Source organism: Vidua macroura, chromosome 3 (genome assembly GCF_024509145.1).
Source record: "Vidua macroura isolate BioBank_ID:100142 chromosome 3, ASM2450914v1, whole genome shotgun sequence".
NCBI classification, from domain to species: domain Eukaryota; kingdom Metazoa; phylum Chordata; class Aves; order Passeriformes; family Viduidae; genus Vidua; species Vidua macroura.
Window position 1 is genome coordinate 18125356 of NC_071573.1, and position 27834 is coordinate 18153189.

A 27834-nucleotide genomic window follows, 5' to 3' on the forward strand; every position below is an offset into this window, starting at 1 on the left:
AAAGTAAAGGTATATTAGAAGACCCTGCCCTTAAAATTTGGGACTGGGCTTTTACAGTATGAAGTTACTGACTGTCAATCATAGGCTAGCTGTGTCAGCTCAGCAACTTTGGATAAATTATCCGTAGTATCACTTATTGGTTCTGGGTATTTTACCAGGTCTACCACATCTTCATCTCGCTGTCAGGATGTTTAATTTCGGGACTGATGAGTCACACTGGTTTCAGCATTACTGAGCATCAAAAGCAGCATGGTGTCCCCTTCTTCATTTACCATGGATAGCTTTTCCCATAGTCATTGTTTGAGTTGTTTTTCCCATTCCAGGCAAGCATCCTGCTCCAGAGCCTTAGCAACAACTGTCAAATTTAACTGCAGAACATGTAACAGGCAATTCAGTAATCCAGCTGTGCCCCCCCCTTCCCCCAAGTGAAGTGCAGGTTTTCTTTACCAAAGATATGCTCTGACTAGGCAATATTTTACTTCCTCCTCCTCATCCTCCCGTCCTGCCATAACTCAATCTATTTAAACACACAGTTTACAGCAACTACATAACCATGAGCTACACTTCCCAAGTAGGATCCTCCTGTCTCTTGATACTACAGTGTTTGCTTTGGTTTTGTGAGACTAAGCATTCAGGCTTGTGTGCTGACCTGTACATCCCCAGGGTTCGAGCTTAATGCAAAGTACAAGACGGCTCCCAGGATCAGGTTGGAAAAGACCTCTGAGGTCATCGAGTCCAGCCCATGACTGAACGCCACCATGGGAACCAGACAATGGGAGTGCCACCTCCAGTCTTTTCTTGAACACCTCCAGGGATGGTGACTCCACCACCTCCCCGGGTAGCACATTCCAATGTCGAATCACCCTTTCTGGAGAGGAATTCCAGCTGTCCAACCTGAACCTCCCCAGCGCAGCCTGGCAGTGCTTGCCGGGGGGAAAAGGCCGATCCTTGCCTGGCTACAACCTCCTTCTGGGAGTTGTAGAGAGAGATAAGGTCACCCCTGAGCCTCCTCTTCTCCAGCCTCAAAACACTCCTACCTTCCGCTACGCTACACGATCGATAAACATTTTTATATCCGTATATTTACAAATTATTAAGTAGCGTTTTCCACAGAATTCCGGTGTTTTCAGCCCGGGCCGCGGCTGCCCGGGACCCGCCTGAGGGACCCGGCCCGTGGGGCGGTGCGTCACTGCCGCGCGCCGGCGGCCGGCGAGGCCCCGCGCGAGGGGCGGGCCGGGGGCGGTGACGGCGCCGCGTCAGAGCGGGGAAACGAAAGCGGCGGCGGCCTCGCGTCCTCCCCTCGCCGTGCCCTGGGAGCCCGAGCCCTTCGGAGCCAGAGCCCTTCGGAGCCGGCCGCCTGCCCCGCTTTCGCCGTGAGTGCCGCCCGCTCCAGCACGTCGCTGTCCGCCGACCCCGGTCGTGTGTGGGTCAGCGCGGGACGCGGCCGCCGGCGGCTCCCGCCGTCTCCCCGCTGCCCGCCCTCCGCCTGCGGGGGGGTCTCGGCTCGGCCTCTGGGACCGGGGGCGGCGCGGCGGGCGCTGTGACGGGGGTGAGAGGCAGAGAAGGGCAGCGAAGCTGGTGAAGGGTTTGGAGGGTAAGTACTGTGGGGATCGGCTGAGGGACCTGGGGGTGTTTAGCCTGGAGAAAATGAGGCTCAGGGGAGACTTGATCGCTCTCTACAACCCCCGAAAGGAGGGTGTAGCCAGGAGGGGATTGGCCCCTTCTCCCAGGCAACCAGGACAAGAGGACACAGCTGCATCAGGGGAGGTTTAGACTGGACATCAGGAGGAATTTCTCCACAGAAGAGGTGATTAGACCTTGGAGTGGACAGCCCAGGGAAGTGGTGGAGTCACTGTCTTTTGAGGTGTTCAAGGAAAGACTGGACATGGCACTCAGTGCCATTGTCTAGTTCCCATGGTGGTGTTCAGTCATGGGTTGGATTTGGTGACCTCAGAGGTCTTTTCCAACCGAAATTATTCTATGAGAGGCTGGTGGTGCCGTGCAAGGAGGCTGTGGGGCATGGGTGGGGATGGGGAGGGGCTTTCCCTGGCGGCTGCGGGGCTCCTGAGGGACCGGGTGTCCCTAACTTGCCCCTGATTTGCATGGTTTGAAATTTGTCGGGAAGTCAGGTGTGCTGGGGGACCCTAAGTGGGGTTTGAAGGGTGGGGGGGTCTCAATAGGGGGGCTGGTAGGAGAGAGCTGAGAGTGTTGGTCTCTCATTTGGCTCTCTCAGAAGAAATATAAGATGGCTGGCTTGTTAGAGATAAACAAGGGTAAAAAACCAAAACTCTCAAGTGAGGCAAGAGCAGATAAAGGTGAGTTGTCTGTAATAGAACTTCTGGTGGAAGGGAGAAGATTTCCTAGCCACAGTGCACTGAGGTTGTGGGGTCATTTTGCAGTCAGAGTTGTGGGGATAAAGAAAGAATTTGGCCTTAAGCTGCCTTGTATGTATTTGTGGAAGCAAGTTTGATAGCTAAAGGTTTGAATTGGTGACCTGGGGTACGTTTTATAGCCCAACAATCCTATGTAGAATAATAAACACTAATCAAGGTAAGCACAACTTGAGCACACATATTTAATAAAGTTCTGTTATAAGTTCCTTTATTAAGATTTGCAGAGGTGAGGTCAGAGTTGTTTGGAGTCTTGTGAGGAATTGGTTCCACCTTGCATATTCTCCATTAGACGGATCTGACATTTTTTCAGTGTGTTTGGATAAAATGAATCTTTGATTCAGTAGTAGTAATGAACTGCCATATATTTAAGTTATTTAACTGTCTACATCTGGGTTACTTCTTCTACTTGCATTTGGGGATAAGTAGGTTGTAGAAGTGATTTGAAATTCATCAGTTATAGGGAAATTTCCATATCAGTTTCCCATTTGATTAGTTAGACTAGGTGTTTACAAAGGTGAATTCAAAAGAAGCTAAGACTTTAACCTAAAGACATTTATGTTGAGAATAATACTGATACTAATATTGAATAGCATAACATGATCTATGCTACCATGCTGCTGTGCATTACAGAAAGTTATGCTTAATGTTTGCCAAGTGTGATCTTCTTCTTTTAACATTATACAGCTCATACAGGAAAACATGAAGAGAAGGACAGAACCCGAATTTAGCAGCCCCCAAAATAAGCAGAAGAAGAGGATAGAAGACTTGGGATTAACCCTCAGTTCTACTTCAGATGATGAAAATCAATTTAGTAATCATACTACTCAAGGTAAGATTGGAGATCTGGAATGTGCTGCTGCAGGGGATGTAAATAATAACCAGGAATTGAACCTACATCTCCTGAATCCTAATTAATAGCCTGAATTTCAAGGGTATACTCTCTCTTTAGGAAAAAAGCTACATTATTTCTTTTCACAACCTTGGATTGGTGTGAATTCTTTTAGGCTTTTTTAAAATCTTATGTAAACCTTTTAATCTGGGAATTGTATGAATTCAGACGTAGAAAACTGGATTTGAGGTAGATGATGTGCACGATCCAAAGCTCTAAACATTCTTGTCATATTGATCTTTTTCAGTCTCAGCAGTTATTTCTGGTTTGGAAACTCAGTATTCAGGCGTTGTGGGTGTTACACCATAAAGAAGCGTCATAATCATAATTTTATTTAAAAAGGAAGAAAGAACTCAGTAGTCTTACCACATTTCTGCAGATGGGAGAAATTGAGATGAATACAAAGGGACCAGTTGGTTGGGCCTTTTACTTTGTAGGACCGTCTCTCGTGCTGGCTCAGTGTGATTTTGCCAGGGGACAGAGTTGTGAAAGCTCACAGGTGTTTCTTTTCAGAAACATGTATTTCAGAGTTAACTAATTGCTTACTTTTTCTTGGAGTGTGCTTTCTCACCTGGAGTTGGGATATACCACAGATGAGCCACGTGACCTACACAATTGGTATGGCTGTTGTGGGACACTAAACTTTCCCAAGATGGTACTTCAGGTTGCCTCACTGTCATGCCTGCTATGTCACAGTCTTAGGATTTCTCATGGTCATGAAGTGTTCAAGTGCCTGAACACATAAAGAAGCCTTCCCTTGTGAAAATGGAAGTGAGTGTGTGTGGAAGATGAATGGGTTGGTGTGGGAGTAGCTGTAGTTGCAGGGTATGGTGTGTGTACCTGTCTGACAAGGCCCAAGGTGAGAGAGGAGGCCAGAGGTGCAGAATGTGAGAGGTGAGGTAGGGAATGCTCTGTGCACTGAGGGCTGAGCTAAAAAATTCAAACTGATGTTTTTTTCCATTTTTTTCCTCCTTTTTGATTATTGAGTTCATACATGAATTGAAATAGGCTGTAAGCCTTAGTGTTTAAGAAACAAATTGATACAGTTCAAGGACAATATTTTGGGTAGAGTTAATTGTTTATTAGTCTATTACACCCATTGTGGTTTCTAATGAAAGAAGGGAGGTTGGGGAAAGAATTGATTTGAGCTTTAATCTCAGCTGAGCATGGCTTAGCAAGTCTTAAAAACAAGAAGAGTTGTAAAGGGACTCTATTGAAACTTATGCAGTAGGTAATTGTGTTTAAGGCATTTTATGAGTCTCTAGAAAATAAGACAGATAGCAAAAACTTAAAAAGCAGGTAGCAAAGTTAACTGAAGCTGTCTACCAAAAAAGCAAAAAGTGGTAACTGACTCTGAGTGTGTTCTTAGGTAAAAGCTCTGTGAAAGAAACAGAAATATATCTTGTGTGATAGATGTTTGAAAATCAAGATGGGTATAGAATGTTGCAAACACAGGTTGAATCATAGTCTTCCTTGCCTGGAACTGGAAGGCTCAAATGTTGATACTGTAAAACTCTAATGTAGTGATGTGGGGACACAGGTCCTGAATCTTAAAAACTGATTGCTCAGCAACAAGCACTGAGGACACATTGAAAGTGTTTTAACTACAGTTGTATATTTTACGGTGGTATCTTTAATTTTTACTTCCCTTTCTTGTAATGGCCTTTTTTTGCTGATTTTTCAGTTGTTTCCTGTTACTTCACTGATACTCAGTTTTCCAGAACAGGAAAATACAGACATCTGTGAGTTGAGGGAGAAATAGTCTGTGTTTTTTTCTTAAATTAGACAAATCTAAGAAAAGTTCAATCCTTCTTTTTAAGTATTATAATATCTTTTGGGTTTTTTTAACACATCTGTGGAGCTAAATTCTTCCTTCTTAAGAGATAAACAGAAAAAAATCAACTCTGCTAACAATCTTCTGGTTTATGCCTGGACAGCTTTTGTAGTTCAACTTCTCCTATTTGTACAAAGCAGCACAAAATGATTTCTAGCACTTGGCAAACAAGGGAGCTCAAGAGGCAGAGGGCCAACACAGAGCATGGCTGTGGATTGCTGCATCTGTAGTCTGTATGAATTAGCTGTAGTAAGAAACTTGTGCCACTGCTTCATCCTCATAGTGATACTACCCCAGGAAAAACAGAAGGACTCATTGGATTGTGCCAATGGTGCCAGCTGGGCACCCAGCTGGTACAGAGCAGGTTGAGACAAATGAGACTACCATGATTCCTGCTCAGATCCCAGTGAAGTGAGTAGATTTGGGAATCTCACAGCTGGAGAGCATTAGTGAGGACTATACAGCTCATACAGGCCTAGGTTCTTATCAACTAGATCCCAAGGTGGAACTGGGCACAGACAGAGCTTCATTATTTGGTGCCCATGAAGGTTCTGGTGCATCAGTTTCTGGTGAGGGAGGTTTATTTTGAGTGCTTGCTATGTATGTTGATATTACCTTGACTGAACCATTGACTTGAGTTCTTCCTCAAACCTCTCTCAAGGTATTTTAAAGAAGATTGGTGTCCTCTGACCTTACCTTTCACTTGAGTTTGTATGTATCTGTAAACTCTAGAGGTGAAAAACTCTCTCACTTGTTGTAGTGAACTTGGGGATCCCTGCTCTTTAACTGGATAGTGGGGGTCTAACTGAAGTATAATAAATGTAACTTTCTCTTCGTTCCGCAGTGTTGGCCATTTGGCAGATGCCTGTGTACTTGATGTGAGTTTTTGGCTAAGTTAGGGATGGATTTACACTTGTATTTAGATAGGATATGGAAGAAAATTCAGTATGTATCATCAACGTGTCATTGTCAGTGTGCTCAGGAGAGAATCCCTGTGGACCTTCTCAGTTCCTCAGGATCATTGTGATGGTCAGGCACACTGCAGTACTATTGTGGTCATGCTGTGGTTGCTCTGCTGTGTGATGGAGTTTGCCCAGCCCTTTGTGGGGCTTGGAATCCATGGGGTCAGAGACGTTTTTTGTGTCCCTGAGGCAACAGGGAAGATAACCAAGTGTTGGTTGCACAGGGTGTGTTAAATTACACCTGCATGCTTCCTGTAACACATTAGAGATACTGAAGTGTCCTCTATGTGTGTGTTCAGAGGATATAATGAGTCTCACTGTATTCCAATGTGATTACTGAGATGTCTTTCTTCCATTTTATTTTTATTCTTACTTTTTTTGTTTGTTTTCAGAGTCTTCCAGTAGCACCAGTGGGTCTGAGAGTGAGAGCGATGAAAAAAGACCAGTCTTCAGTAATGAGTTCAAACAAGACTCTCTTGTGGAGGGTACTTCATCTCGCTACTCAATGTATAACAGTGTCTCCCAAAAGCTTATGGTAGGTAAAAATATTTTTGTACCAAACTATTAAGAACGGATGAGAGCAAAGTGAAAAGACCAGTTTGTTATAAAAAATACTTTGATTCTGATCCTCTTTGTAGCAGGGTTCTCTGTCTTTTATTTCCTTACTGTCTTGTACATACATGAAATTGACTGCATCCCTGCTTTTTGTTTTTGTTCTCTTATTGCTAAAATTTACTGAGAGAAAAGCCTGAAAAACTAGCAGATAATGAACATAGTTCTTTTAACCGAAGAGATGTGTATGTATTTCAGGAGCAGGGTCTTGCATTCCTCCTCTGAGTTTTACGTGGAGTTTTAACTGGTATTTGAAATGCATGTGAATGCATGTTCACAACAAAGAATATCATCACAACATGAATTTTTTCCTTTACCAACATCTTTTTTATGAACCGTCCATGCTTACTGAACCCTGTGATTAATGGCTCCAGGCTCCTCACTACTTTCTCTCTGAGCAGGCTCTTCCTACATTACTGAACCTTTTGTAATTTGCTGTCATCTCAAACATCATTCTTCAGATCTAGTTGTTTTGTATCCTGCCTCAATGACATGAACTCACTTGAAAGTCCTGAAAGCTACAATTGAGATTAAAAATGCTCAGTGCTTTCAAGTCACTTCAGGGCAATGTGCCATTTTCTGCACTACTCTTTGACCTTAGTAGTAGTACATAAACTCAAGCCCACTTGCCTCAGAGTGCTCCCTTTGCTCCCTTCATAGGCCAAGATGGGCTTCCGGGAAGGAGAAGGTCTGGGAAAATATGGCCAAGGCAGGAAAGATATTGTTGAGGCCTCCAATCAGAAGGGAAGGAGAGGCTTTGGCCTGACCCTCAAAGGATTTGATGGGGAGCTCAATATTGATTGGCAGGATGAGCCAGAGGTAAGTACTTTGTTTTAAGTCCCATTTCTCTTGTTGTCTTCAGCAAAAACTGGGAGAAAGAATGTGTAAAGTGTGGTTTTTCTTGGCAGTCTCTTTTCCAGTGTCTCTAAACTGTACTTTGAGTACTAGACTTCTGTTTTGCCCTGATTATCAGACTCTAATAATGGGGAATGTGGTGAGGTGTTGGTTGTTGGTGGTTTTTTTTTGGTGTGTTTTTTGTGGTAGAGGTGTTTGAGGTTGTTTTTAATTTTAAAAATAAATAAGACATGTTTTAGTCCAGGAGGAAAAAACTCTACAGCTGGCACTGAAGTCATGGCATAACCCCTTATGCTAGAAATGGGAGGCAAACTTTTGGGGAGCAATTAGTTTTTGTATTTTTCTAGTAAAAACATCTTTGGCTCTTCCCATGACTTGTGTTTGCAGCCTAGTGCCTACGAGAAGGTGGACTGGTGCCCTGAGTGTACCATGGAGATCCCAGATGCTCAGATGCTGAAGGAGTGGATGACTGTGGGGAAGGTAATTTTTTATATCTTGGTACTTAGCAGCCTAAGACAAAGCAGGAGTACTCAGCCTGGGAGAGTTGCCATGTCAAATAGCTGCAGAATAGCATGAACGGTGAACAACCTCTTGAGGTTGCTAGTTTAGCTTCCTGCTTAGAGCAGATCCAGCTATATCTGATGAGGTTGCTCAAGGCCTTGTTTAATGGACTTTTGAGTATTTTCAAGGATGGAAGCTTCACAGCCTGTTTGGGCATCTTTTCAGTCTTTGACAACCCAGTTGACAAAAGAAAATTTACATATGGCTAATTAGCATTTTTTTATGTGGCTTTTGTCCATTGTTTCTTGTCATGTTGCTGTAGATCTCTAGGAGCCTAGGTCAATCTTCTCTGCCTCCTGTTAGGGAGTTGTCCCATTGTTAGGTACAGCAATAGGATCTCCCTTTCTGCATTCTGAACAAACTGTTCTCAGCTTTTTCTCATACACCAGGTACTTTTTGACCCTTGTCATTTTGGTGGCCCTTTTGCTGCTTTTGTTCCAGTATGTCCATTCTTATACTGGGGAGTGCTTAAACTGGATACAGTATTTCATATGTGAAATCCTCAGCCTAATTGCCATGCTTTTGCTGATACAGCCTAGTGTGTGATTGGCAGCCTTCATCCGTTATTGGTACATGCTGCTTTCTGAAATGACAATATCATGCTTACTAATTGCTCCCTGTGCTCTTGTCCTGTTGCAGAGGAAGTTGATGATTGAAGATGAAACAGAGTTCTGTAATGAAGAGCTTTTACATAATGTCCTGCAGTGCAAGGTGAGCCCCCTTTTTAGAGAGGGACTGAAATTTTGGGGAAGCAAGTGAAAGAAATAATTAAAGAGGATTGAGTAGTTAGGTAATTGACAAGAGCTCAGAATGTCCTCTGTCACCTTGATGTCACTGGAATGACCTAGCATCCTGTTTTTTGCTATCTGTTCAGCAGCCTGTTTTGAACCTCAGCCTTCTGAGAGATTTTCCTGGTTGAACTCCAGCTGGCAACTAAGGTCCCTGCAGCTGCTCACCCATTCTCCCACCAGCAGGATTGGGGAGAGCATGGGAAGGATAAAAGTGAAGAAAAGTCATAGGTTTAGTTAAAGGCAATTTAATAAGTAAAGCAAAAGCCACTCAATGGAAGGAAAGCAAAACAAGGAATTAATTAAAGTAATTAATTCACTATTTCTCATGGGCAAGGTGTTCAGCCCTCTATCTTCAGGAGAGCAGGGCTCCATCACGCAAGGATTACTTGGGAAGACAAAAAACATAACTCTGAATGTCCTTGGCTTCCTCCTTCTTACCCCAGCTTTATATACTGAGCATTATGGGGTATGGTATGGCATGTCTGTTGGGACAGTTCGGGTCACCTGTCCCAGCTATGTCCCCTCCAAGCTCCACAGGAATGCATTCCCTACCTACTTGCTGCCAGGGCGTTATGAGGATCAGAAAAGGTCTCAATACTGTTCAAACGTTGCTCAGAAGTAACAAAAACATCTCTATGTTATCAACACTGTTGCCATCACAAATCCGAAATGTATCTCAATACTAGCTAATATGAAATTACTATAAAAACAAATTAACTCTACCCCGGCCAAAACCAGCTCGGAGATGATAGAAAGCAGTCACCTACCCTTAGTCTGACTGAAAGGCTGAAGGCTTGACTAAACTCTGTTCTTGTCTGTTCAGTCTTCCCTCCTAGATTTTATCATGCTCTTGTATACTGCAGTAGAGTGTGTGTGTAAAAGAAATACTTTAAGCTGGGACTGCTTTTGTGGTGGCTAACTGTATTATCGGGCTCTGGAGCTATCAGTAAAGAATTTGTCAGTGTTATTAAATTTGCTTAAGAGCTGAGGCGGCTTAGAATAAGAGTAAATATCATCATGAGGCAGAAGAACATTTTGTATTGGTGAACCAAATCCTGCATGGAGTTTGCTGTCTAAGGAGAGAGGCGCAAGAAGATAGGAAATGCTGATGCCTACCTATCCTTCCAGCCTGTGCCAGAGCCAACTGATGAGCTTTGTTTGTTTCTGCAGAGTGTATTTGATGAGCTGGATGGAGAAGAAATGCGTCGAGCCCGAACAAGATCTAACCCCTATGAGATGATCCGCGGAGCTTTCTTTCTGAACAGGTCTGTACAGTGTCTGGTATTGTAGTTCCTTTCCCATGTATGCCCATTTTCAGCTGTGGGAGCCAAGGATGAAACTTATCAAGGCCCTATTTATGTGTTCACAGGGCTGCAATGAAGATGGCAAATATGGACCATGTCTTTGACTACATGTTTACAAACCCTAAGGACTGCCAAGGGGTGAGTTCCTCTAACTTTCAAAAAGCAGTGCTTTCTCAGAGAATGTGGAAGGTGGGAAGAAAGGAGAATCTTTAGGATACTAGCTGGGAAAACAGGCTCTTTGAAAGATTCCTCTGAGCAGTGTAAATGCAGCAGAGTTATGGTGTATGTGGTTTGACTGACAGGAGCTATTATTGGTCAGTAGAATTTCCTCAGTTTCCTTTTGCAGGTGCCTTTGATAAAGGAGTGTGATGCAGAGCTGCTCTACTTTGCTGATGTGTGTGCTGGTCCCGGAGGCTTCTCTGAATATGTCTTGTGGAGGCGGAAGTGGCATGCGAAAGGATTTGGCATGACCTTGAAAGGACCAAATGATTTTAAACTGGAGGACTTCTATTCTGCTTCCAGTGAGCTCTTTGAACCTTATTATGGTATGTAGTGCACCCACCCCTGAGTGTTACCTGATGTTTCTGCTTATGCTGCAGCCTCTGTATTAGTGACAGGGCCGCTATTGATAACAGCAGGGGGATCTAAGAGAAGCCTAGGGAATAATTTTGCAAGGTAGAAGGGGACTGTCATTGGAGAAAAGGGTTGAGATTGGTGAGCTTGCATATCAAGTCATTTTTCTGACAAGTCATTTTCATTTTTTCAAGTCATTTGCCTTTATTACTAGTCTGGCCTGGGATTATGTTTCATTGTAACAGTTGATGTTTGAGTACATTGCTTATCTGAACATTATAGAGTGCTTAAAGATTGCTTGGCAATGTTTTTCTCACATCACTGATCTCAGCCTGAAACTTATCATAGAATTATAGAATTGTGTGGATTGAAAGGGACCTTAAAAATCATCTAGTACCAACTCCCCTACTGTGAACAGGGATACCTTCCATAAGACCAGATTGCTCAAAGCCCTATCCAAGCTGGCCATGAACAGAGACTGGGCATCCACAACTTGTCTGGGCCATGTGTCCCAGTGACTCATCACTCTGAGTAAAGAATTTCTTGTTAATGTCTATTTTAAACATACCCTCTTTCAGTTTAAAGCCATTATGCATTATTCTATCATTATACTCCCTGATAAAAAGTCCCTTCCCATCTTTATTGTAGCCCACTTTAGCTACTTGAAGGGTGCCTAGACTCCCTAGAGCCTTCTCTTCTGTAGGCTAAGAAGCCTCAGTGTTCTTAGTCTATCCTTATGGGAGAGTTGCTCCAGCCTCCTGATGTGCCCAAAGATCTACTAGCAGAGCCAGAGATGGAAACCTTATTTACCTGATTGGCAGCATGTTTCTGTATCAGACCTTCCTAGCTGTGCTTTCATAATAAATTGTGGGCTCTTAGTAAAGATAAATAAAACAGATTTGGGCTAGAGGCCGTATCTGAATCGCTGTGATTAAATGAGCTGCTTAATCCAAGGAGGTTTGTTATGTTAACATGTTTTACCTTGCTTTGAGACAGACTAAACAGGTGTACATAGACAACTGCTTCATCTCATCTCATGCATTGTAACTTGTTAATCTTGATGATGTGTTTGAGCCCTCTATCTGCCTTGCCTTTAGGACTAGGAGGGGAAATCCAAGGATTGCTAGTATTCGTGCTTCTTATTTCAGACTATATAAAAGAAATTGGAAGATTACTATCTTGTAGAGGGTTTGCTTTTCTGTTGTTGTGCCTTGTGTGGTTTTTTTTCTCTCCACCACTGACTCTTGTTGGCTGCCACTCTTGACACCTGACTATGAGCTCTTAGAGAATGGTTAGTAGCATTACAGCTTGGTTAAAGTGAAGGTTCATAGCGAGGGCAGCAAGGCAGATAAACACCTTGTTCTAATGGTTGCAGTGTTTGGATCTTCATAGTTCACGGCAAACTGGTGCTATGGAGAGGAGGAGATACCTGGAGAAATTAATAACCCAATGATTTTGATTAATTTTCTTGATCCCTTTCTGTTATGCTATAAAGTCTCGTGAGGTGTGTACAGACTCTCTTCCACTGATGGGAAGGAAGCAGCCTGCCATGATATTTCTGTTGTGAAGCATGGTAACAAATTCCGGTGTCACTTCACTTACTGACTGAATGGTTGGTGAGGAGTTATCAAAACTATATCATGCATCCTGATCTCTTCTGCTTTCTAGTCCTCCAGCTGAGGTAATAGAATCTGTAGTTGTAGAAGATTTACAGGGTCTAGTTCCAGATAGAAGTTCAGGTTTCCTTAAGGCACAACTGGTGAGCTCTAAAATACACCTTAGGTCAGCTTTTTAAAACAGCAGCTGGGCGACAATGTAGCTCTTTTAAAAGAACCATATGGGAAAACTGTATGAGTATTTGTGCACAAACCCTATGTCTCTTTCCCTACTCCCTTTATAAACTTGTTCACAGTTTTTTTGGGGGAGTTGTTTTTTTAAAGCCCAAATTACACTGTGTTTGAAAATAGACTATTATGTTTCTTTGGAATTATTTGAATTCTTAGTAGAAGGTTACAAATGCACAATATAAATAATTTTGCCTTGTCTGTAATAACATATTTTAACAGGTGAGCTGTGCAGTGAAGTTGAATCTTGCATTTTCAATAGGTTCAGCTATGTGCCACTCCTGCTTGGATGAGAATATTATGTTGTCATACAGTCTTCATTTGTCTTTTGCTGAGGCTAATGTACACCTCATCATTTGAGCATGGTTATTGTGTGGTCTCGTTTCAGCCCAACTACTCAATCTGAATAATTTTTCTGAATTAAAAAGCATCTTTGGTGGTTAACTTTGGTTTTTAGGTGGTCCTAACAAAGGACCACCTGTTAATATTTATTCTGCCTATCAAGGTCTTTGCAATTTCTGACTATAAATGTTGATTGAACACAATAGATCATCTGCACATGCTGATCTTTTGTTTGTACTTGCAAATGTGTTATTAATTGTCTCCTTTTTTTCTTTAGGAGAGGGTGGGATTGATGGAGATGGAGATATCACTCGATCAGAGAACATTACTGCTTTCCAGAATTTTGTTTTGGACAATACTGATCACAAGGGAGTGCATTTCTTAATGGCTGATGGGGTTGGTTAATTTCTTTTTCTTCCTGCACTAAAAAAAAACCTGACACCTTTGTCTGCATACAAGAGGGTGTTTGACATGTGCAGCTACAATGTGAAATTCTAAAAGCCTTGCCATTAAAATTTCTGGTTTCTGGTGCTGATTCTTTTACCTTAAAGAAACAGAAATTATCATGATTCCATGATTTAGTTCCTCAGAATCCTTTGCTTGACCAGCGGATTTGTGGAGATACTAATCATATGCTATCCATTTTGCAGGGTTTCTCAGTGGAGGGTCAGGAGAATCTGCAAGAAATCCTAAGCAAACAACTTATGCTTTGCCAGTTCCTTACAGCACTGTCCATTGTCCGGACAGGTATGTTTTGTCCATTAATCTTCCTCCTTTTCTAAGGTGTGGGTGGCACTGGGGAATGTTGCTGTACAATTTTTTTTAGTGCCTTGAAGTCTGCTCTGCCATGAGTTGCACGGAATTGAATGTGTATGCATAAGTCCTGAGATGGCTGTCACAAAGCTCAGAGATCTGGTGAGAAAAATAAGCAAATCTGTGTCTGTTTTGCTTTTGATTAAAAGCATGAGCTAAAGTGCATTAAATTAAAGCACTTAATTTGTTTGGTTATGTAGCTCTCTTAGGATAAGGTGATGCAGTGTGATAACTGGACAGTCTATCTGAGTTTTATGGCACTATCTGGACCAACTTCCTCAATATCCCAGCTGATTGGAACAGGGTAGTGTTTATCCAGTTCTTTCTTTCCTCTAGCATCTGAAGGCTTTTCTGCTTTAAATTTGTCATCTGTGTGGTAAGAACTAAGGATGTCTTACCCTGTTTTAGCTGCATCTCATTGTTGCTAAATGATAGACCTTACACTATGTCTGATTCTGATGGCTCCTGTCTTCTACTGAGTTTAGTTAGCCTTTGGCACTGATATAGAAGACAAATTGTAATAAAATGATAATTTGTATCTTGTGCCCTATGTTTAGAAGAACCTGAGGCAATGATCTACTAAGGAGCAGTGATGTGATAAAAGGGCCAGCTTTCTTTAAGTCTTTCCTACATGGGTAGATGATAGTTCTGTAAAAACGCCTGCTTTTTGCTTGGGGAAATTGGGAATCTTGTTTGAAGAAGGGGGCAACACAGACTCTTTTCTCTCTAGATGGCAAGTTGTTCTGTTTAGGTAACATCTATTAGTCTTCTCCTCTAGTCTGAGGTTCCTTGTTGCATATATCAGGGCTCCTCTTCTCTAGAGGCTTTGGGATAGCATGCTGCCAGGCTGTAGGGCACAGTCTGGGCCAGGAAGGAAAGGATGAGGGGCAGATAGGTTTGTTTGTGAGACAGCCTACATACAGATTAGACTCTTGCCAAGGGAATGCTTTTCTCTCTTTGCTGCAGAGACATAGGGAAGATGTTTCATAAAGTCTTGCTGGCACACTTTATAACTGTGTTCTGGATGCTGTTTAATTGCACAAAAACTCTGTTACTAGTTCTGCAGAAGGATTGAGGTGCTCGGTATCTCCTTATTTCCATATAATCTGCTGGCATTGGTGTACTTCCTCTTTTTTTTTTACAGGAGGAAATTTTGTCTGTAAAACCTTTGACCTGTTTACTCCATTCAGTGTGGGTCTTGTTTATCTGCTGTATTGCTGCTTTGAGAGAGTTTGCATCTTTAAACCTGTGACAAGCCGCCCTGCGAACTCGGAGAGGTGAGATGCTTGAGCATGAGGGTCTACTAAAGAAAACAATCCTCTAAATACATTGATAGATGGATTTGGGTAAGCCTAGTGGAAGCTTTGTGACCTGCCTCAATTAGCAGTTGAGGAGGAAACATTTTAGATGTTTGGTAAATTACGGACAAGGTAAAGATGATATTTGCCAAATTGCTGTTATGAGAAGGAAGCTGTGGAACTGGGTATGTAACAAATCTTTTACATGAAACAACTATGGTTTCAGTGAAGCCAGAGGATATATGAGAGATTGGACATGAACTGGCACTGTGTGCTCACAGCCCAGAAAGCCACTTGTATCCTGGGCTGCATCCAAAGCAGCATGGCCAGCAGGATAAGGGAGGGGACTGTGCCCTGCTACTCTGCTCTGGTGGGACCCGTCCTGCAGTGCTGCATCCAGCTCTGGGGTCCCCAGCACAAGGGAGGACATGGACCTGTTGGAATAAGTCTAGAGGAGGAACACCAACATGATTGCAATCATGGAGCACATTTCCTATGAGGAAAGGCTGAGAATTGGGATTGTTCAGGCTGGAAAAGAGAAGGCTTAGGGGTGATGTAAATGGGGCCTTCTAGTACTTGAAGGTACTGAATGATCTTTAAGATCCCTTCCAACCCAAACCATTCTATGATTCTGTGATATTATCTGTGTTTTCATTGTACCATCAATTTTAGCAGAATTGATTTACTACTTGAGAGAGATATGTGGGGGGTTTACACAGGGTTGCATTTCCCTGCTTTTCCAGAGCTTAGAAAATGTACAATGACTCAGTGATAGGTCAGTTTGCATATTTGTAAGGATATTCAGGAGGAAAGAGTTCCTGGGATTTGGGAAACTCTCCTTATAATAGGAGTGTAGCAGAAAAGTTGGCTGTGTGAAAGAACTGAGCTCTCTGCCTTGCTCTGCAGGTATGTGGTATGCAAAGGCCTGAAGTCAGGGATTGAAGATGTGCGGGATTACCTCTTCACAGTGAACATCAGACTCAACCAGCTGCGCAATTCTGATGTGGATGTGAATCTTATCGTCCCACTGAATGTGATCAAAGACAACCAGGACTTCTACAATTATGTTGTCCAATCCAATGAAAAGTGAGTTACTATGGGTGATGAAGGCTGCTGGCTGTAGGCAAGTTAATTTAGCATGGCTTTCAGGTGTAACTTCCTGCACTCATGGAGGTACTTGTTGATGCTGCCACACTGCTTTGCTTTTGTTCCCTGAGAGGCTGAGCAGAGCAGGGGGACTCTGTGCAGACAGAAATGCTGTATTACTCTTAGTGACTGTTTGGCCTCGGAGTGCTGTGTAGAAAAGAAAGTGCTGCCTAATTTGTTCCAGTGATCTTCCTGTCAGTTGGAATCATGTTGGATAAGATCCCTCATTGCTCTGTGAATCAGACTGGCTTCCCCCTGTTGTCTCAGCACTCTTTCTTGTTTTGAACAGTAGAACAATGTTGGTGGTGATTAATTTGCTCCCTGACTAAAACTTTTCTTCTTTTTTAGCCACTGCAAAGTTCAGATAAAGGCACTAGCCAAAATTCGTGCCTTTGTTCAAGACACGTGAGTATATTCCTCTGCATTTTGGTGAAGACTGAATTAACCTACTGTTAATGAATTGATTTGCCCTTGTTTAATAAGTTGTTGATTTGAGCTGGTACTTGTCTTGGCCTTTGGAGCCAGGAAAGTGAAAAGTGCTTTTAGGTAGCTCAGTTTGTGTCTCCACCTGAGTTATTTGCAGAGGTGTGTGGGTGGCTGGAGGAGTCCTGAAAATTGATGGTCTATTATCACCCTTGTTGAGAAGGCTTCCATGCATTGGATGATTTCCAGTTACCATAAGTGAAGTGAGCTTGCTTCTTAGCAGGAATGTAAGCAGAAAAGTACCTTGCAGCTAGTATTTTCAATTCAACAGTAACCGTCTAAGCTGAGTGTGGTTCATAGCTGTTCATCTTTCCAGGGGCAATTCAAAACATCTATGTTACAGACCTAGAATTACCTGAAGTTTGACATTAATTCTTGCATAAAACTAAAGCCATTGCAATGTTTCCCTGCTATGGCTTTTCTGCTCAGGTGTTATTCAGACATAATATGTGGTAGAAAGTTGAGTGAATATGGTAGTTAGAAATTGTCTTAGAGCTGATTCTACCTTGACACTGTTTTTTGTATGGCCTTCAGCAGGTTTTCACTCTTATTTTTAAGTAGGGCTGTGTACCCAGCTCTTGGAGATTAGCATAAGTTTGTACAAATACATAACTTACTGAAAATATTTATACCCAATGGTACTTCCATGGAATGAAGTGATGGCTGATAGTAGTGCAGACCATGAAACAAAGCTAAACACAGGAACTGGAGGGTGGGGAGGGAAGGCAGCGTCCTTTTTCATACAACCCTTTGTGGTTGTTCATGTTGTTCTCAAGCCAGGTGCTGAAAGTTCCAAATTTGATAAGGCTGGGATATATAATGCTGCAAGATCAAGGAGGTTTCACCATCTTAACAGTCTGCTGTCTTTCTTTAGAACGCTGGTTGAGCCACGGCAGGCTGAAATCCGAAAGGAGTGTCTCCAGCTATGGGGGGTAAGTAAGGTGTCAAGCAGACAAATTGTGAAGGTGTCCTTGCTATAGTGAAACAAGGGTGGAGCTGCAGTAAAGATAGGACTTTCTAGACAGAGGTTTAATATCTTGTCTTTTGGGAAAGTCAGAAACTGTTTCAAGCTGTTATGTAATCAGACATGATGTGCCTCATTTATTGTGTATGGCTTAACTGAGCAGGCTTCTTTGCAGTTGAGAATATTTCATTGTACACAGAGTGAACTCAGTGCCTAGATCCCAAGCAGCAGAGTTCTCTAAAAGGTCTTGTTTTATGAGTCTGCAGTTTGTTTCCTAAGCTTTTGACTCCAGTGGGGCCATAGATAAGGCAGTTAGTTTCACAGGCTGATGGTATGTCTTTGATGAAAGGATATTTCATCAAAACATGCATGACATCAAAGGTTTAGACTAAATCTTTCTGGAGTTGCTGGTTGGTTTCTGTGAGATGTGGTATGCCTACATTAAATTTGCAAAACACGTGAGACATTTTATTTGCCACATGACATCTCTTCTTCATCTTGAATCCCAAGAGCAGGAGTTTCAGGGGCAGAATGTCCTGTCATATATTGAAACCAGAAATGTTCTTTGAATGTGCCAAAGAATAACACTCAATATCAATTGTTTGGATTTGTTTTCAGATTCCTGATCAGGCTCGTGTTGCTCCCTCATCTTCAGATCCCAAGTCCAAGTTCTTTGAGCTGATTCAGGTGAGAGCTTGCCTAGAGTCCTTTCATACAAACATAACTTTTTTTTCATATTGGAACTAAGAGATGAAGAAGCTAGTCCTGGATTATTGCTTCATGTAGAAATTATGTTTACCTGCCTGTTGATGTATTGTCTGTCTTGCCTTTTCCATACTTTGCTTTTTAGGGCACAGACATTGATACCTTCAGTTACAAACCCACTCCTCTGAATTCCAGCACACTGGAGAAAATTCGCCAAGTGTTAGATTATCGATGTATGGTGTCTGGAAGTGAGCAGAAGTTCCTCTTGGGGTTAGGGGTAAGTGCTAAGAACAGACCGGGAGTCTTGCTGATTCATTTTAGTGGTGCTATTCTGCCTTGCAGTTTCATCCCATCCTTTCCTGTCCCTAAAGGCCTAAAAGAATCCTCTTCAACAGTACCTGAGACTGCTAGTTATTTATGTTTCGTTCTCCTGATGTCACTACCTTTCACACTAATTAACCCTTTTTCTGTAATCTCAGCCTACACAGACACCTGCATTCTTGCTAGTGTCTCTAAGTATCTTCACTGTCCTTTTAAAGGTATTCTATTTCTGGTTCTTTGTGTGGGTGTGAAAAGTCACTGGTAGATTAGAATTGGTGTTTTTGTTCCTTTGCTGTAGAGGTTAAGGTTCTTCCTTAAAATTTATGACAAAGAAACTACCTGTGACAGCCTAGGACAGAAAGATTCTCTGAGGGTTGCTCTGCAGTTAGAGGTCTCTTCTCCACCCCTGCCCTCAGGAAGCCTTGGCTGAATCTGACTGTCTTTATGTACAGAAATCACAGATCTACACCTGGGGTGGTCGCCAGTCAGACCGCTGGACAAAGCTGGATTTGAAAACTGAGCTGCCACGAGATACTCTTCTCTCTGTGGAGATTGTTCATGAGCTGAAAGGAGAGGTAGGAGCCTACTTTGTCTCACCATTTTGCTACAAACAGGAGTTTCGCTTAATCTCTGTAAGATACTTCAGAATAAATGTTCCATCTGTGCTGGGTCCCAGGTTTGGGGTTTTTTTGTATATGATTATTAGAGTAACTATTTTGGATTAAGTCCCTTCTTTCTGTCCAGTCCTAGAAATATAAGCTTTCAACACTGTTTTGAAAACACTCTGGGCCTGATGTCTTGCTGGTCTAAGTGGAGCTGCACGTGACATTGCCACCATGACTTCATGTGTCTGTGGCTCTGTGGGTACATAACTGCTCAGTAGTGACTGCAGGCTATGGGGAGAAGATCCTCATGGTATATTTACAGTGGAAGGTGAAAAATCCCAGCTGCCTGGGAGTTTCCCTGTCCTCTTGCACCTCAGACAAGGATACTGTAGTGTGCTGGGCTTTGTGATACCTGATAAGGCACAGATCGCTGGTGACTGCAGCCATGGTCCTGCTCTCTCTCCCTCCCCTAAGACAGAACTGGGTATTTGAGATGCACCAGTTCTTGGAGGAAGCCATGTTCCTGTGTAACAGACAGCAGGGAATTTGTGTGTTTCTAATATTTGGAAAGGTGCCTTCTTGCTAGAAGAGATGTCCTGTCAAAAAACAGGCTGAAATATCAACAGCGTGAATAATAAATCTCTGTATTGCCCTCCTTAGGGGAAAGCCCAGCGAAAAATCAGTGCCATCCACATCCTTGATGTCTTGGTGCTGAATGGCAATGATGTTCGAATGCAGCATTTCAACCAGAGGTATGTAGGTTCTGGAGAAGCTTTTTTCTGTACATGTGTAGGAGTGACTGGGAAACAGTGTTTAGACAAAAAGCAGAATGCTGAGCACAGGGAGACAAGTGCATTCAGCTGAAACACTGCTATAAAGATGAACTGTGAATGAAGCTGCTCTGAACTGAAGTACATATAGGCTTTTCCAACTGTATCTTCTCTGTGTATGAGGGCAGCTCTAGCTTCTTTCTTAGCGTAGGGGGAGTCAGGCATGGCTGGGGTAAACTGACCATTCTAGGAATATGAATGAGCTGAGAGAGAAGGAATAAGACCCTCTGTTTCCTTCCTCAGGGACATAATGTCTCTGCTAATCCTGCTAGCCTGATAAATATATCAATGTTCAATAGCATGTGGACTTAGAGAGTAAGCTATGGGGACTCATTTGTAGTGGATAATAGGCAGTACCATTGGGCACTGAATTGGGAGGGTGGGGTGAAAAGAAGTCTTGCTAGACCCATTTGCCTAGCAGTCTGCATGTCCCGAGTTAGCAAAGCACTTACTCTGTTGAAGCTGTTACCTACTGGCTGTGCCAAAGGCCTCGTTAAATTTCTGGCTTCTCTTTCCATGTTCATTCAGGATTCGGCTGGCAGAGAAGTTTGTCAAAGCCGTTTCTAAACCCAGCCGGCCAGATATGAACCCCATCCGGTGAGTGACACCTTCTTCCCTCAGCCTCGCTTGCTTTGGTGTCAGTGTTGGAGGACACGAAGGGCAGTTAAGTTTCAAGCTGAAATTCATAGTTCTGTTATGTTCTTTGGAAAGAGGTTAAAAGATTTTTTTATATTTAAGGTAAATATTGTTAATGGAGAAGTTGAGCCCTCCTTTCACATGTCACACAGTCACATTTTCATCACAGGTGGATTGGCTGGTGTTGATTCCAAATATGTGTGATTGTAGGTCTAGCATCCAGTGAGCTTAATCATTGCAAAGAATTCTGTCCTTGTCTGCCCTGAAGGGTCAGCAGCAGTACAGTGATGCTGACTGTTAGTAAATGCAGGACTGACCAGCATCTCTGAGGACAAGGCTTTAGTTACAACCCCCAGGAAAGTTTCTGACAAAGGGCTTCAGCTTTGGTTGTCTCCTGGCCTTCTATTTCATTAATTCTACTGCAGTGTAGCATAAGAGCACCACTGTGAAGGCATCAGTTAGGTATTATGGACAAAACAGCTTCTTGTTCACAAGGTGAAGTCATGAAAGAATCTGGAGGAAGGGAAAGAGGATCTTCTCTTTGATGGCTTAATGAAAGGTAATGAGTGGAATCTCTGCCTAGTGACAGACAGTTGTAATAATTGGAGGTGCCCAAAATGCTGGGGAAGGCTGAAGGTGAAGTGAGAAGAAGAGCTGGGGAAATGGATTGTAGAGGGGTCATTTGCTGCTTTTGTGGAAAGGTGTTAAAGTGTTCCTGCTGTGCTCTTTGAAGCCTGATGCTTGTAGCAGTATGTGGGAAATTAGTGGTTGGGGTGTCCAATCAGAGACAGTGCTTTTTTAACTTAGTGATTGTTTTTCTGTGTCTCAAAACAACAAAACCAGTTTGATGTAATGACAGAATGAGGACTCAAATAATCTTTATTGATTAAAAAAAAAAAAGCTCTTTTTACCTCAGGGTAACTAAGAAGTTTGTTGCATCTCTGAGGATAGTAATGGTGAAGATCAGGTTGTTAATTTTACTGTGAGGCCAGCATGCTGAGGCCAGAACATACCTGGGACTGACCTTGGTCAATTTATCTGATGGGAAAACCAAAGCACCCAACTTTCACTGTTTTTACTTTTCTGTATAGTCAACCTGAGATAAAAATGCACAGCTTCCTTAGCAGCAAGGATATTTATCTGCTGCTTACAGCAATCCAGCCATGATGTGTCAGGTTTTCTCAAGCCAGGAAAAACTAGGCACTGAAGCATAATGTAGAGGAGAAGGGTGAACCTCAGTTGAGCCTGACTACCTCATGCTGTATAAAATCAACCATTTGGCTGCTCCCTGTAGCTGGGCAGAAGAAAAAGCATGGTTCTTTTTTGAAATAATCTTTGTCTTTTCTTCCCAGAGTGAAGGAAGTATACAGATTGGAAGAAATGGACAAGATTTTTGTGAGGTAAGCGATTGGTGCAAATAAAACATCAGGGCCCACTCAGATTATTAGTCACTGGTGCAGAGGAATGGGAGGGATGTTCTCATCTGTGCTAGTGGGGTCATGGAGAAAGCTGTTAGAGCTCGTGGTGGCTGCTGTTCCTGAGATGCTGCTCACTCAGAGCATCATTCTGCTGCATTGTCATGCCGTAGATGTGGCCAATGCACTTCATAACAGGTGGAGTAGCAACAGTGCTTAAGTTTCGGTGCAGAAGTATCAATGGCTTCTCAGTGGCTTGAAAGGTCAAGAATTCACACTTGAAATAGGAATCCCATTTAGATTAACTATGGTAGCTTATCACAGATTTTTCACCACAGCACTCAATTTGCAGCTTCATCCTAGACAGGTCTGACTGGTTTCTCTTGGCCTGTGTGGGAAGGCAAAAACCTCAGTTTTTCAGAATGTGATGATTTGACCCTGTCCTTGTGCAGTGCTGTCAGTTCTCACTGTGACATTCTGGAGAAGGGGATGCAGGTGGTACGATGTGTGTACAAGCACGGTAAAGGAAGAAACACTCTCTATCACTGCCTTCTCTCAACATTTAGGTTAGAGATGAAAGTCATCAAGAGTTCAGGGGGAATGCCCCGGCTGTCCTACACTGGCCGAGATGATCGGCATTTTGTGCCCACAGGACTCTACATCGTACGGACTATGAACGGTAGGGAGAGAGTCCCCAGTCCCTCTCAACTTTTCTTTGTCTCTCCAAGTAAAAAGTACTGACCAGGCTTGCTTGTAACTTGGTAAAAAATGAATGGCAATATTCTTGCATGTTATGAGGGTAGCTTGGATTTGGGTGAGGTTTAGGTGTTATATGTAAGTTTTTCTGTTGTGGGTTGATTAGCTATCATGTGGGTAATTCCATTTATTTACATGACTGACTACCTTCTTTTTTAATGAGATCATAATTTTTCATCAAGATGTTTTCCAGAGTAATAGTATGTGGAAATACCATGTTTCAAATGTCAGTTTCTAAATGGAGGGAGAAGGGATTTTTCTCAGTGAATAGAGAACAGCTTGGGAAGCAGGTTGTCTTGGGGGAAGGAATGAAAGAGGAGTAATGGAAGGATCACAGTTGTTCTTATAGATTCCTCCTCCCTACTTTTACTGTATGTGTATTTCTTCTGTGATTTTTTTTCCCCCCCTTTATTTTCTACCTGATCCCTGTAACCCCTCTGCTAGATCCCTGGACAATGGCATACAGCAAAAACTTCAAGAAGAAATTCTTCTTCAACAAAATGACCAATGTAGCGACATACAACCTCCTTCCTGAAGCCATTGCACCCTTTCAGTGAGTATAAGCCAGAGCAGAGGCTATGGAGGGTATGTGTCTGCCAGTGTGTGTGTGTGCCTGGGTGCTTGGAAGGGAGCTCTGTAGTGCCGTGTCCTTGCAGTCGTTTGCAGGTGCAAATGCAGCTGGTCACCAGAAGGGTGTGCTGCAGGAGCTTGCATCTTCTTAGGCTTTCAGGAGACTGCTGATGTGGAATCATGGATTTTGCAATTAATGGCTATGAATAACAAACATCTCACAATTTCGTCCCGCTGTCTGCAGCAGACTACAAGTTACTGAAACTCCTGCATGCGGGGAAGTAGAAATTGAGCCCAGCAACTGTAGTTTGCTGCATCTCTGTATTTAACATGTTTGGTTGGAAGTTGCTAATTAAAAAGCAAATCCCAGTTCATTTAGCTGAGGCTCTGGAATAACCTGTGGGAAGCTAGGAACAGTTTTTAAAGAGTGTAAGAGAGTAAAACAGTAGCTCCTTGGGAAAGGATGGAGTGGCTTGCCATTGGACAGTCATTAACATTGTGGCTGCTGAAAACCATCTGTATCTACTGAGTACTAGGCTGAAGGCATTACCCAAGTACAGCAAATCCCAAGTCTGATGCCTCAGGGCTCCTAGGTAGAGAGGTTCTGCACTACCACCATTACCCAGGACTGTGCCTCTGAGTGAGAACTTGACATGAAATAGCACTCCTGATTTTCTCACTTTGAACTTCCTTACCTGTCTTAGAGCAGTGCTTTCAAGAATCCTTAAGCCCTTCTTCATGTGGTGAATGGCAGAACAAGCTTAAAAGGAGAGGCACATGATGCTTTTTCCCTCAGTGTGTCAGGGTGGGGTTAGTTCTGCCTATGTACTCTGAAATAGGCCAGCATAAACCTACAGGAATGGCTGAGGAGGTGGAGGGAGTGCTTGTGTGGGACTCCAGAAGGGATGTGTTGTGGTTAGTGAGTACTAATAGGTCTATAATTAGCCACTGACATGTGCTCTTGTCGCTGTGCTAATACTGCTTTGTTAGAACAGAAGCATTAAATAAGCTATGAATATTAAGTGTCACTAACTGTACAAAACTAAAGGCTGGTGTGTTGGCAGTAATTAGCAGCTCTGATTTCATTATGGCTGGGACTGTGTTGATGCAGTGAGGGAGGGCTGTGCTTGATGGATGGAGTGGGAGATGGCATTGTAGCACCAGAACTCTCAGCAGCAAAGTAGGGCTCAGTTATTTCACATGAGGGGAAATAGGGAATGATCCTTACTGCTTTTGTGCCATGGGAAGTGCTGTTTGTTTGCAAAGCTCCATAGGACAGCTGTTACTGATTATAGTAGGTATGTGGTGAGGGATTAGGTTGCTGCTCCTGGCAGACTTTCTAAATTCTTCATTAAGGTCTTCCCATTACCTGCAATGACAGTTTCATCCTCTGAGAAACTTAGAGGGAGGTAGGGTTTATCCCTAGTGACCTGACTCCTTCCAGCAAATACTGAACTGAATTTGAGTGAAGCTAGAATTAACAATTTTGTTTCCATGGAAATCTCTTAGGCTTGGCTGTTGCTGTACTTTGAGGGCTGTAGAGTTTGTAAGGTGGATGAATGAATGCACTGGTCTTGCCTAAGGCATCTGTTCTGAGTATTTCTGTGTGGCTCCCATAGCAAGGGTAGCTGTCTCTCGCTGGGATGGAAGTGTTTTCCTTTCCCTTCTCTGCCAAACTAATCTTGCTCTCCTCTCTGCCCACAGTGTCTGCCATTACAGCCGCCTCTTCTGGGAATGGGGGGAAGGTGTCAAAGTGCATGACTCTCAGAAAAGACAAGACCCAGAGAAGCTATCAAAGGAGACTGTTCTGTCTTTCATCCAAGCACACTATCCCTAACCCTGCTCTCTTGAGGGTGCAGGGAGGGGCTGAGCCCAGCTTGGATTCTTCAGGGACTGATGGGACTGGGAAGGCTCCACAACTGCTATCCTGATATTCTCCAGAGCTGATTTCCTGGAGATGATTGAACCAGAGGATGGTATGCAGAAGGCACAGGATGAGGCTTTACCCTGGTAGTGTATATAAGAGTACAGCCCAGGTAGCACCTGGTGCCAGAGTACCTAAGGTGACTCCTGGAACTGAGGCCTAATGTCATTTTGTCCTGACCTACTGCATGCATGAGGCCAAGGGGCTGGCAGCTTTCTTTGCTCCTATTCAAACATTCATCAAGGTTTGTGGAGCTCTGTGTGTGCCAGAACTCCCCAGGCTTCTGCTTCTCTTGCAGTGTGGGAAGGAGCAGAGATGTTTTGATGGCAGAGCTGAGCAACAGCACACTGAAGTGGCCCTGCATTGCTCCTGGCAGCTGTCTCCTTGGCCTTGTCAAAGGCTACACTATCCAGCGGAGAGTGTTAGGTCTTTGGTGAGCTGTAGGCAAAAGTTATATATTCTTGTTGGTGTCTCCAATGCTTCTGTTTATCAAGGCACTCAGCTAGCCACTAGCAATTCTTATGTGATGGTTCCCTGTTGGACAAAGGCCAATGCAGGTGATGAGTACAGTTCCTGGCACAGATCTGATGTGCTCACACCTCTGCAAGCTACTGTGACAAGGATTTCCCCTCTCCAGGTTAGTGACTGACGCCAAGCCAGCAGCCTGGGGCTAATTTGTGAAAATGTACCATGGTTGGTGTACATGCTTCATGGTACTTCTGAGACCAAGGTGCTTTGATTCTTGGTACTCAACATTATTACCTAAACGTTCAGGGAGGAAAGTGGATGTGGAAGACACAGAAAAGCTGGGATGCTGAAGTCTCTGGAAGAAATGATGGGAATGTCTAACTTAGTTAAAGACCCAGGACTTCAGTAGAAAGATATCTTGACTTTAACCATGTAGGTTAATCAGAAGCAATCCTGTCCCCTGACAGGATTTCCCCTGTCCCCTTTCCCACTGGAAAGGTTACCAGACTTTCCTTTTAAAATATCAGAGTGGTTTTGAAATCCTCTGTATCTCATTTGAGTCTGGAACTGCATCTGAGGTGAAGGCACAGAGCCAGGAAACTCCTCTCAGTATGGCATTTGTGTCAGGACTTCTCCATGCACTTCTGTGCCAGGCTCAAAGCTGGCTTCTGTTGCATGTTTTGCCTTCACTTCTGGCTTCCATGGCACTTTGCCAAGTCTTCCACATAAATCAGAAGATAACACATAGTTGAATGCTTTGGGACAAACAGCAAGATAGTCCCCTTTTTTCCTTTTTTTTATTGTGTTTTGTTTGTTCTTGGCTTGTTTTTAAACACAGATTGGCAGTAGGGAGAAAAGTGATTTAGGGGTTTGTCTGAACTGTGCCTTAAGGAAAGCTATAGTTCTAGAATCTATAGCAGTTGTTTAGACTATGTCTTTTTCTCCACATCCATATGAATAATTTGAACAAGCCTGTGCAGCATTAGACACAGGTCTGTCAAAGCAGTTGAAGGACTACAGGCTGTTGATTCATCCTCTTGGCTGATCTATAGACCCTCTCCGCTCTCAAACATTGGTAAAACATGTATAAAAGAAATGGTAGCTCTTCCCCCTAAACAACAAGAGGTATGTTATTAGTAGCTTTGTCTTGGCAAAGGCACTTCCATGAGGGATGGGGAGGAATCTCTCCCAGTAGGCAATAAAGTACCTCAACCTCTGGTGTCCAGGCCTGTGTACAGTTGGGTTTTTAAACCAACCAGCAGTTTGAGTTCTGAGGACCTCTGTGGACTGCCTTGAATCTGTTCAGTGCCAGCAACGCATGCTGCTCCCTCTGCCAGGCTCCTTTGCAGTGTTGTGTCCTCAGCTCAGAGCTTTGACTCCTGTGGGCTGGCAGACAGAAGAGTGACTAGGAACTAAACTAGGATCAGTGTAGGCCTCGGAGAGTACAAAAAAACCTGGTCAGTCTGCAAGCTAGCTTTTATGAATGGATACTTTGTTTACTCAGTTGTCTCTAGTTCCTCATTTTAATTTGCTTTTATTTTTATTTTTGATGCACTGAACCTTGATTCCAAATCTCCCTTCAAGAAGGCAGGCATGAGCCACCAAACTACTTGCTTCCCTGCTGAGGAATTATGTTGGGAAGGGTGGGTGAGGAAGGTCTTGCTGAAGGGAGTGTTTATGTATGTTAATTGCACAATGTATTGTTATTAGGCTTTGTATAATTTTGTGTTGACTTCTATGCTTTCATGTTCTGTTACCAATACAGCCCCTTTAGTTCACAGCAGTGCTTCTTTCCTTTGCTTCCCACAAAATTTGGGCCAGCAGTGTCTGTCAGTGTGGCAACAGAGAAATGTCAGCAGAGGTCAGTTTTCAAGGCAGTCCCTTTTAAAGGTTTTTGTGGCAAGTTTAGAGCATTGGAATGAGAGGGCATTACAGGGGAC

General features: G+C 43.2%; 1 protein-coding gene across 3 annotated transcripts; it reads left to right on the plus strand.

The window, feature by feature from the left end:
* The first annotated feature begins 1259 nt into the window (after positions 1-1259).
* On the plus strand, positions 1260-27674 carry CMTR1 (cap methyltransferase 1). 3 transcript variants are annotated; one of them, XM_053972871.1, is made up of 24 exons: positions 1260-1594; positions 3078-3222; positions 6471-6613; positions 7351-7509; positions 7933-8025; positions 8746-8817; positions 10068-10162; positions 10267-10339; positions 10548-10746; positions 13238-13356; positions 13611-13707; positions 14918-15050; positions 15978-16157; positions 16566-16622; positions 17575-17632; positions 18283-18351; positions 18515-18646; positions 19143-19265; positions 19956-20047; positions 20654-20722; positions 22114-22161; positions 22743-22855; positions 23377-23485; positions 25207-27674. In XM_053972871.1, the coding sequence occupies exons 2-24, from the start codon at positions 3093-3095 to the stop codon at positions 25337-25339; spliced, it is 2496 nt and encodes an 831-aa protein (XP_053828846.1). In that variant the 5' UTR covers positions 1260-1594; positions 3078-3092; the 3' UTR covers positions 25340-27674. The 3 variants fall into 3 exon arrangements, with proteins under 3 accessions (XP_053828846.1, XP_053828845.1, XP_053828843.1); XM_053972870.1 differs by having other exon boundaries at positions 3087-3222; XM_053972868.1 differs by lacking the exon at positions 1260-1594 and having other exon boundaries at positions 3068-3222.
* The last annotated feature ends 160 nt before the right edge of the window (positions 27675-27834 follow it).